Raw genomic sequence first — 9,534 nt, 5'->3', positions numbered from 1 at the left:
AGTGGGGTCAGTGGTAGTTTCAATGGAATGTCCCTAAGAACCTTCATTTTTAGAGATTTTTTTAAAACTATTCATTTTTTATTTTTGGCCACAAAACAAGTCTTAATACATTTAAAAAGGCTAAGGTCACAGAAAATATGTTCTCTGGCCAGAACAATAACAGAAGGAAATTTAGAAAATTCACAAATCTGTGGAAATTAAACAACACTCTCTTAAATAAACAATGGGTTAAAAAGAAATATCACAGGGAAATTCAAGAGTACTTTGAGATAAAAGTCAATGCACAACATATCAAAATTTATAGGATGCAGTGCTTAGAGGAAAATTTGTACTTGTAAACAGCTATATTAAAATGCTACATTCTTTTTTAACATATTAATCTCTTTGAAAATTTCCTTTCATATCCTGGATTTTTTTTCTTGTTTCATTGTGTTGTCTAATTGAGTCTTCTATCTCAGTGAAATTTCCTTAAGATTGTTACTCAGAATTCCTTTTTAGTCATTTCAAGGGTTTCCTGCTCTGTAGGGTCCGGTATTTGACAGTTACTGTATTCTTTTGCTGGTGTCATTTTTTCTTGAGTTTTCGTATTTCTGCTCTCTCTACCTTGATGTCTGGTCATCTGGTAGAGCAGTTGCTTCTTCTATTATGCTGGGGTGGACTTTGAGGGGGGAGATGTCCATCTCCTTGTGTCAATGTAGCTGAGCAGCTGGAGGGCCACCTACATGGTAGCCGTGGCTACTGCTGTGGCGTCCACAGCTTTTGCAGCAGCCGTGGCTCTAGCAGTGGCTGTGGTGGGCCACCCCCATGGAAGTGATGTTTTCAGTGTGCTCCTGGGGATGCTGCCTCGGCTCCTGCCCTAGGACCCCAGGCGTGCTCTGTTCCTTGCCTGCATCTGGGCAGAGGGAGCGACCCTTGGCTCCTGCCTCAAGATTTTTAAATAGTATCTGAAACGTCCTGTCAAACCAGTAATTCTTTTATTTATGTGTTCTCTCTGTTAATACCTTTAGTTCTGGTACATCATGGTTAGCAAAAAGTTCTTATTAATCCTGTCCTTCCAGTCCAGGTGTTTTGTTCACAAGAGTTGGCATGTTTGTGAGATCTGGAGCAGCATCACAAAATATCTGTACATAAGTTTGTATGATCAAAGCTGAAGTATGATAATTTGCAAATCACACCCACATTGTTTACTGTAAATACTAGCCATTTGTAAAACTACATTTTCCTTTCTTATTGATTAACCTACTGGTATGAGATTACCCTACCTAGATTACTCGATTGCTAGTGCCAGGAGATCTAAAAGCCTATCTGTATTGCTCATAAATGATAGCATATGGTACAAGGTGCTTACTCAATAAATGATTTCTGGATGAATGAATGTCAGCTTGTTGTCATTAATAATGTCAACATCATGAGCTGTTATTCTATATCAGCAATATACTTACTATCAGAAAAGTGAAGAGCATAAGTCTGGAGTCAGGCTGCCAGAACTCAAATTCTGGGTCACCTCTTGGTAGCAGTGCAGCCTCTCAAGTTCCTTACTTTATCTAATAATATGAACTAATTACAATGTCCACCTCATAAGATTTTTGTAAGGTAAATGAGATAATACAGGTCTGCTAGGAAAATGGAACAATTTGGTCAGGCTCCCCTCAACTCGGAGCTGGTTCAGGGCAGTTCAGTAAACATTGTATGTGTGGGTGGAGTATGTGCGCCTGCAAGGTGGCGCCACTTTGGCTGGTTTTTACTGCCTCGGGCGCCGGCCCTGCCTGGCCGTCTTTTTCCAGACCTGCAGCTTCCAAGGACCGTGTGGCCAGTTGCCTAGCTTATAGACCTGCTGCCACTTTGGCTGGTTTTTACTGCCTCGGGCGCCGGCCCTGCCTGGCCATCTTTTTCCAGACCTGCAGCTTCCAAGGACCGTGTGGCCAGTTGCCTAGCTTATAGACCTGCATGAAGGGGTCTGGTGACCCAGCCTGGCATGGAAGGGTCTGGTGGCCCAGCCTGGCATGTGAAGGGCTTGTGACCCAGTCTGTGAATGGACTTGAGGGGTCTGGGAGCTCCAGACCCAGCCCTAGCTCAACCGTCGGCCCAGTCGGTGCAGGATCACTGGCAGGTAAAAAAGCCGCGACAACTAGTGTGGTTGCCTAGTTTTACAAAGTCAAATTGTACTTAGGGCAGTACCTAGTGAGTGCTCAATAAATGTTAGCTATTGTTGTTATTATTATTGTTATTATTATTAAATATCCCAAATTTATTTTCTATGTTATTGAAATGTTATTTAACTACTGAGAAAAGTATTGTTCTTAAATGACATTCTGAGAACGCAGCTCCAATAACAAGGTGATGGCAGAAGCACATGTCTGCAGGTCAACCAGAGAGCCCAGAAAAAGAAGATTTTAGTCTAAAAGAAAGATTTTTAGACATCACCCCACCTCCCCCACTCCATCTACACAAAAAGCTTCTCCAGTTACAAGTATTTTGGTAAATTTGGCAACCATATCCACACATATGCTGGAACAAGCCAGGATCTGGCTGCTCCTGTGCCTGTGATCCATGGCTAAGCTCTGGGGCAAATCAGGTCACAGGCCTGCCTGCACTTTCACCCCTCGGGTTACACTGGAAATACAACATTAAACATCATTTTCTGCAGATGTAGCTTTATATAGACAATCTTCATCTGTGCATGCAAGACCACATGGAGTGGCCTTCTTTACACAATCCAGTACTAATGCTATTCAGGTATGGGGGTGCTGAGGACCCCTAACGGGCATTCCTGGCCCCTAGATGGGTCTCACTTTATCAGCATGATTCCCCTCTCCTAACAACTCTCTGGTTGCTAAGAGATTGTTTCCAGATCTTAGGGCTCACTCTTTATCCTGTTCCAGACCACAGCAGGGTTTACTTTTCCTCTTATGAGTTTGCCAGGAGCAAAAAGTAACATCCCAACCTCCTGTCAACTCAACAACAGATTTATTGCAATTAACTAGAAGGACACTTGTTAGTACAGGAATACCATATGCTTCAGCAAAGAGAGGATCCCAGCTTGTGGGTGGCCTTTACAAACAGTCAGGGTCCTGCCAACACAGGCTTTTTTTTTTCAGTTGTACAGTCATTAACAGCGCAATATCCAGACCCAGGAATGTTTCCAAGGTGCAGACACAGAGACTGGCACTCAGATAGCAAGGTCACCTCCAGAGCAACAGTTCACGACAGACTGCAGCAACTACAACAGGTTTTTTGTTTGGATTGCTGGACCCCCACCCCAATGGCCACCCTTCTTTTCTTGCTTACCAACAGAATCCTAGGTACACTGGGGGCAACACCATTCTCAGCTGAAAAATACTACATTTCCCAGTCTGCCTGGGTTAAGATCAGTGACTTGCAAAGCGAAGTCTCCAGGAGACTTCTGGAAAAGTTTTGCCTTCCTGATACAGGTGCTGTCCCCCTTGCACTCCCTGTCTGCCTCTCCAGGGTTTGAGTTTTGTGAATGCTAATTTGGCTGATTCTACGTTTCCTTTCAATTCCTTCACAGGTTGTAATCATGTTCAAAGGTTTTGAGAGTACTGGAAGTCTTATTTCTAGGTAGGGAATTCTTATGTATGAGCTGATTACTTTTTAAAACTGATTCATATGGTTTGACGCTGAATATTCTAAGTGAAAATGATCAAACATCCGCCCTTTTTCAAAGTTACTAATTCACACACCGACAAACGCAGGAGTAGGTAATTAATTACAGAAAAATAAAAAAGTTTGAAGAATGAGCAATTTATTTCAATAAAGTGAAAGAACTAATTTTGCTACAGTGGGAAAAAAAATGAATTCAAAATTTGCTGCACTTAACTGCATCCCCATGTATCTGCGCACGACGGCTTTATGTCAGTGTCTCAATTGCCTCTACTTTCTATTCACGCCAAGGTACTGAATGAGAAATATATCAAGTTGACTGATTGCTTGACATGCCTGACTTGGAGTGGCTTCTTCACCACTCCTCTCTTTCTTTTCACTCCCAGTAAATACTTCTGACATTGACATTTACTATATTGGAAACGACAGGTGCCTGAGGGCATGTACATCAAAGTAGTTAGGATCAGAACGTTTGCTAAGGATTATTTTTTTAACGGAGCAGAATGTAGTGCTATTAAATCCTTGAAATGCAAAGCCAAATGAATGGCCTTTATTGTAAAACAAAATAATCCAAGAAACTGACAGAGAAGCTCTTAAATATTTAGTACAAACATACTTATTTTCCAAACCCTGCCATTATTGTGAAGTACACTTATAATCTAAATACCCTTCTCCTTTCTTCCCTTTACAACATACAATTTCAATGTGTTTATAGAGAGAAGGCCTTAAGGGAAAGCCTTATTCACATTCCCACAAAAGAAATAAATACTCGTTTCTAAGTTCAATTTAACTGAACTTGACTAACAAACTAAATTTGAGGCTCCAATCTTCATAACCGACACATATTAGGATGAATGATCTTTCACTGTCAACAAATTCTTATTAATATAGCTAAATAGTTAATTAAATTATTCAAGTGAATTTATTGCATTCTTATTATGTGCAGAGTATTATTTCAAAGTACACACTTCCACAGATATAAAGTGGGCCACTGAAAGAGTAACTTCAGAAGTTTAGGACCTTGACATACTCAAAATACCTAAAGGTAGGAAAGGTTGCTGCTGTTGCTGCTTCCAGAAGTGCTCAGTTTATTTCTAAGGAATAGCTCAGGCATTGAAGGAATATAATTCAGACTTAAGCATTAATAAAAGATGGAGTCAGGGATGGTTGTACCTTTATGACATAACACAAACAAGGTAAAGTACATTCTAGTGGTCTAAAATGTTAGCATCTGTGCAAGGCACTTTAAAAAGAAACCAAAACCAATTTCAAAATAAACCAGGATACAGACTAATTGCAATTTATAGGAAAGATACAAATGTAGAAACACCAGCTCTTCCCTCCAGTGCTGAAGTTATACTTCCCCAGACACACTGCCATCATTGGGAAGCATGCGGGTAGACTGGGTAAATTTATAGTATATTAAATAATTCAATAACATAGCCAAGTTTTTGTGCATGGTCCCAAAGACTTCTCAACTTATTTTTCAACATTACAGTTGTAGGGATGGAAATTGAAAAAATAAGTGTTTTCTTTACATGGCAGACAGGTTTCTTACAGACCCCCAAATGAAAATGTTTCAACTTATTTTTCAACATTACAGTTGTAGGGATGGAAATTGAAAAAAATAAGTGTTTTCTTTACATGGCAGACAGGTTTCTTACAGACCCCCAAATGAAAATGTGACACATCACCACCATAACACAAGCTGTTTTGTCTGTCATTATGACATAACTTCATAGGGCATCAGTCTTCCAAGGTCTAAGTGCTTCCTTCACATGCCTCTACTTTATTTTTCTTGAACTAACTAGGTTCTCTTTCCAGGTCAAGTGTTATCTTCTGGCAAAGTACCTTCAGGATAAATATGCTTCATCGTTTACATATCCCACAATTCAAGCCTCCATTTACAAGCTTAAACTCAGTGCCTGGTCTCTATATTCAGAATTCCCCACACTTACTTAAAAAGATCATTTAAAAACACTAGATTTTTAAAAATTCCCTCTGAAGGAGAGAGAATTATTCAAGAAGAGCAATGCTATATCCAGCTCATGCCCCAACTCAGAAAGTCAAACTCACCCTCATCTCCTGAAAAGAGCCTCAGTGGTCTCCTATTCAGAAACCTGTTATTCTTTTTATTTTCTAAATGTGGTGATTAAATAAAATTAAATGCAAATAATAAACAGTAATTAAATAGCAAACTTAAATAAAAAGTACACAGTCTGGCGGTTTTCAGAGGTGATAAGAGAAAAGCCAGTTGCCAGTAAGTTCACATTCCTTTTGTACCAGTTTCTGCAGTGAGTGGGCAACACTGCCCTCCAGAGGGCTGATTATGTTACAACTCTTAGTTCATATGGTGAAAATTACCCCAGGACGCATTGACCAGCATGGAGCACGGCACCTGCACACGTGCTTGCACACACATATTCTTTCTTTTGCTTCTGGGACACAGCCTGTGCTTGACCTTCTGCGAATGACCCTGAAGACCATGGAGCCCCTAGAGTGGCCCTGAGACTTCCTGACAGCTCCATTGAGGAAATCTGAAATTACATTTGTTGCAGTGGTTTCAAACGGCAGTGTGCATCAGAAACACCCACAGGGCTTGTTTCAACACAGGTTGCTGGACCCTCGGTCCAGAGTTTCTGATTCCATAAACCAGGCTTGGAGTCCAAGAATCTGCCTTTCTAACAAGTTCCTGGGTGATGCTGACTTGCCAGTTCANTCCACAGATATAAAGTGGGCCACTGAAAGAGTAACTTCAGAAGTTTAGGACCTTGACATACTCAAAATACCTAAAGGTAGGAAAGGTTGCTGCTGTTGCTGCTTCCAGAAGTGCTCAGTTTATTTCTAAGGAATAGCTCAGGCATTGAAGGAATATAATTCAGACTTAAGCATTAATAAAAGATGGAGTCAGGGATGGTTGTACCTTTATGACATAACACAAACAAGGTAAAGTACATTCTAGTGGTCTAAAATGTTAGCATCTGTGCAAGGCACTTTAAAAAGAAACCAAAACCAATTTCAAAATAAACCAGGATACAGACTAATTGCAATTTATAGGAAAGATACAAATGTAGAAACACCAGCTCTTCCCTCCAGTGCTGAAGTTATACTTCCCCAGACACACTGCCATCATTGGGAAGCATGCGGGTAGACTGGGTAAATTTATAGTATATTAAATAATTCAATAACATAGCCAAGTTTTTGTGCATGGTCCCAAAGACTTTTCAACTTATTTTTCAACATTACAGTTGTAGGGATGGAAATTGAAAAAATAAGTGTTTTCTTTACATGGCAGACAGGTTTCTTACAGACCCCCAAATGAAAATGTGACACATCACCACCATAACACAAGCTGTTTTGTCTGTCATTATGACATAACTTCATAGGGCATCAGTCTTCCAAGGTCTAAGTGCTTCCTTCACATGCCTCTACTTTATTTTTCTTGAACTAACTAGGTTCTCTTTCCAGGTCAAGTGTTATCTTCTGGCAAAGTACCTTCAGGATAAATATGCTTCATCGTTTACATATCCCACAATTCAAGCCTCCATTTACAAGCTTAAACTCAGTGCCTGGTCTCTATATTCAGAATTCCCCACACTTACTTAAAAAGATCATTTAAAAACACTAGATTTTTAAAAATTCCCTCTGAAGGAGAGAGAATTATTCAAGAAGAGCAATGCTATATCCAGCTCATGCCCCAACTCAGAAAGTCAAACTCACCCTCATCTCCTGAAAAGAGCCTCAGTGGTCTCCTATTCAGAAACCTGTTATTCTTTTTATTTTCTAAATGTGGTGATTAAATAAAATTAAATGCAAATAATAAACAGTAATTAAATAGCAAACTTAAATAAAAAGTACACAGTCTGGCGGTTTTCAGAGGTGATAAGAGAAAAGCCAGTTGCCAGTAAGTTCACATTCCTTTTGTACCAGTTTCTGCAGTGAGTGGGCAACACTGCCCTCCAGAGGGCTGATTATGTTACAACTCTTAGTTCATATGGTGAAAATTACCCCAGGACGCATTGACCAGCATGGAGCACGGCACCTGCACACGTGCTTGCACACACATATTCTTTCTTTTGCTTCTGGGACACAGCCTGTGCTTGACCTTCTGCGAATGACCCTGAAGACCATGGAGCCCCTAGAGTGGCCCTGAGACTTCCTGACAGCTCCATTGAGGAAATCTGAAATTACATTTGTTGCAGTGGTTTCAAACGGCAGTGTGCATCAGAAACACCCATAGGGCTTGTTTCAACACAGGTTGCTGGACCCTCGGTCCAGAGTTTCTGATTCCATAAACCAGACTTGGAGTCCAAGAATCTGCCTTTCTAACAAGTTCCTGGGTGATGCTGACTTGCCAGTTCAGGGACCACACTTTGTGAGCCAGACACTGCTGGGCCCTTAGTCTCACTTAATACCTCACAACAAGGTGAGGTTTTATCATCTCTGTTTTACAGAACAGAAAGCCAAGTCTCAGAGAGATTAGGTGGCCAAGGTCACATGGCAGTGGCACGGCCTGTACTAAACCCAGGACTTCTAATTCAAAACACGTTGCTCTCTCCTCTACACTAGGATGTCAGTAAGTGTATTTGTGAGTCATCTTTCTCAGCCGTAGCTTCTTCCTGCAAGGGAGCATGACTGTTTAGTTGGCTTCCCTCTCAGAATACCTGGAGGTCAAGATTTGAGGCCACCCAGGAAAGGCCCACTCCATGCCCAGGCTGGATCTATGAGTGAGTAAGCTGAGAGGAGAGAGAAGAGGGCATGTCAGCTCCAGGGCCTCTCTGGGTCCTGAGCCCTCCCACAAAGTTCAGAGGGGGTCTGGTTTGCTCTGGATTCTGGAGATCTTTATATCAGAAACTCTGGAAGAAGGATTTTAAAGCACGTGCATCCTCTCAAAGCCTGGTGGGGCTTGGAGAGGACTCGGAAAGAGGCACTCTGTCCATCCTCAGTTCAAACCACCAGGGCTGGGGCAGGGACCCTGAAACAACCATAAAACAGGCCTGCCTGCCCAGCTGTGTGAAGACAGAAAGGTTTTGAAGAAGAGAAAGGAGTTCAGGTCACATACTCCACTAGGATCACACAAGTGAAAAGACCCTAGCACTTAAGCCCGGTCAGGATGTCACAATGGTGGGAAAAGAAGGGCCATGAGTGCCCACCCATTTCATGAACAGTTTTTCTCATCCTTTGTTTTAAGCTCACAACCCAAGTTTCCAGAAGGAGCTACAAACTGCAGCATCCCATGGGAATGGTTTCTGGACTTGGTCATCAGGAGGAAAGGACATTCTCAGAAAAACAGCCCTGAGGGCTGGTCAGCAGAGAGCTTGAGGTCATGGCCACGGCTGGACTTGGCGCAGAGCCGGACCCGGGTCTCCAGAAGCTCACTGAGTTCGTCCAGAGCCCCAGTGCAGGACTCCAGGCTCTCGGTCAGTTTTTGAATCTTGGCCTTCAGCACGGCCTGGCTAACCTTGGTGGCCCCCTCGGCCTGCCTGGGGACGAGGAAGCCACGTGAGCCGAAGAAGACGATGAAGTAGACAGAGTTGTACAGGGCGATGGAGGCGTTCCTGCCGCTCTGCAGCAGCTGGCGGTCCCCGCGGCCCTGCCACCCGCAGAAGAACTCCAGGCAGCTCAGGATCTCACGCATCTGGTCCTGGCAGGTGGCCGCGATCTCCTGCACCCTCCGCACCTCCCGGGAGTTGCAGAAGATCAGGGAGAGGTCGGACGTGAGGGTGACGGCCCCTCCGGCGGTGGCCACCCCCAGCCCCACGGCCGACGCCAGAAGCGAGGCCCCCAGGGTGACGGGGCTGAGCGAGAGCCCCACGATGGCGGCGACGGCGCCCGCGGCGCTCAGCGAGCTGCCCGCCACGCTGGCCGCCAGGGAGCGCCGGCGGAGTCGCTCCAGGCGCCGGGCCGCGTCGC

General features: G+C 43.2%; 1 protein-coding gene and 1 long non-coding RNA gene across 2 annotated transcripts in view; one reads left to right on the top strand and one right to left on the bottom strand.

Moving 5' to 3' along the window:
* Positions 1 to 3,504: 3,504 nt before the first annotated feature.
* On the top strand, positions 3,505 to 5,648 carry LOC103595618. The gene is made up of 2 exons (XR_550963.1): positions 3,505 to 5,170; positions 5,277 to 5,648. It is a non-coding gene; the product is annotated as an uncharacterized LOC103595618 (long non-coding RNA).
* Positions 5,649 to 6,528: 880 nt separating this feature from the next.
* The window catches only part of APOLD1 (apolipoprotein L domain containing 1), a 3,259-nt gene continuing 253 nt past the window's right edge, over positions 6,529 to 9,534 (bottom strand). The window contains exon 2 of the mRNA XM_008579054.1: positions 6,529 to 9,534. Within this exon, the coding sequence (XP_008577276.1) occupies positions 8,903 to 9,534 (632 nt within the window). The 3' untranslated portion in view covers positions 6,529 to 8,902.

This window comes from Galeopterus variegatus, unplaced genomic scaffold (assembly GCF_000696425.1).
Source record: "Galeopterus variegatus unplaced genomic scaffold, G_variegatus-3.0.2 Scaffold1802, whole genome shotgun sequence".
Lineage (NCBI taxonomy): Eukaryota > Metazoa > Chordata > Mammalia > Dermoptera > Cynocephalidae > Galeopterus > Galeopterus variegatus.
The sequence above is the reverse complement of the archived record's forward strand: the minus strand, read 5'-3'. Positions and strand labels throughout refer to the sequence as shown.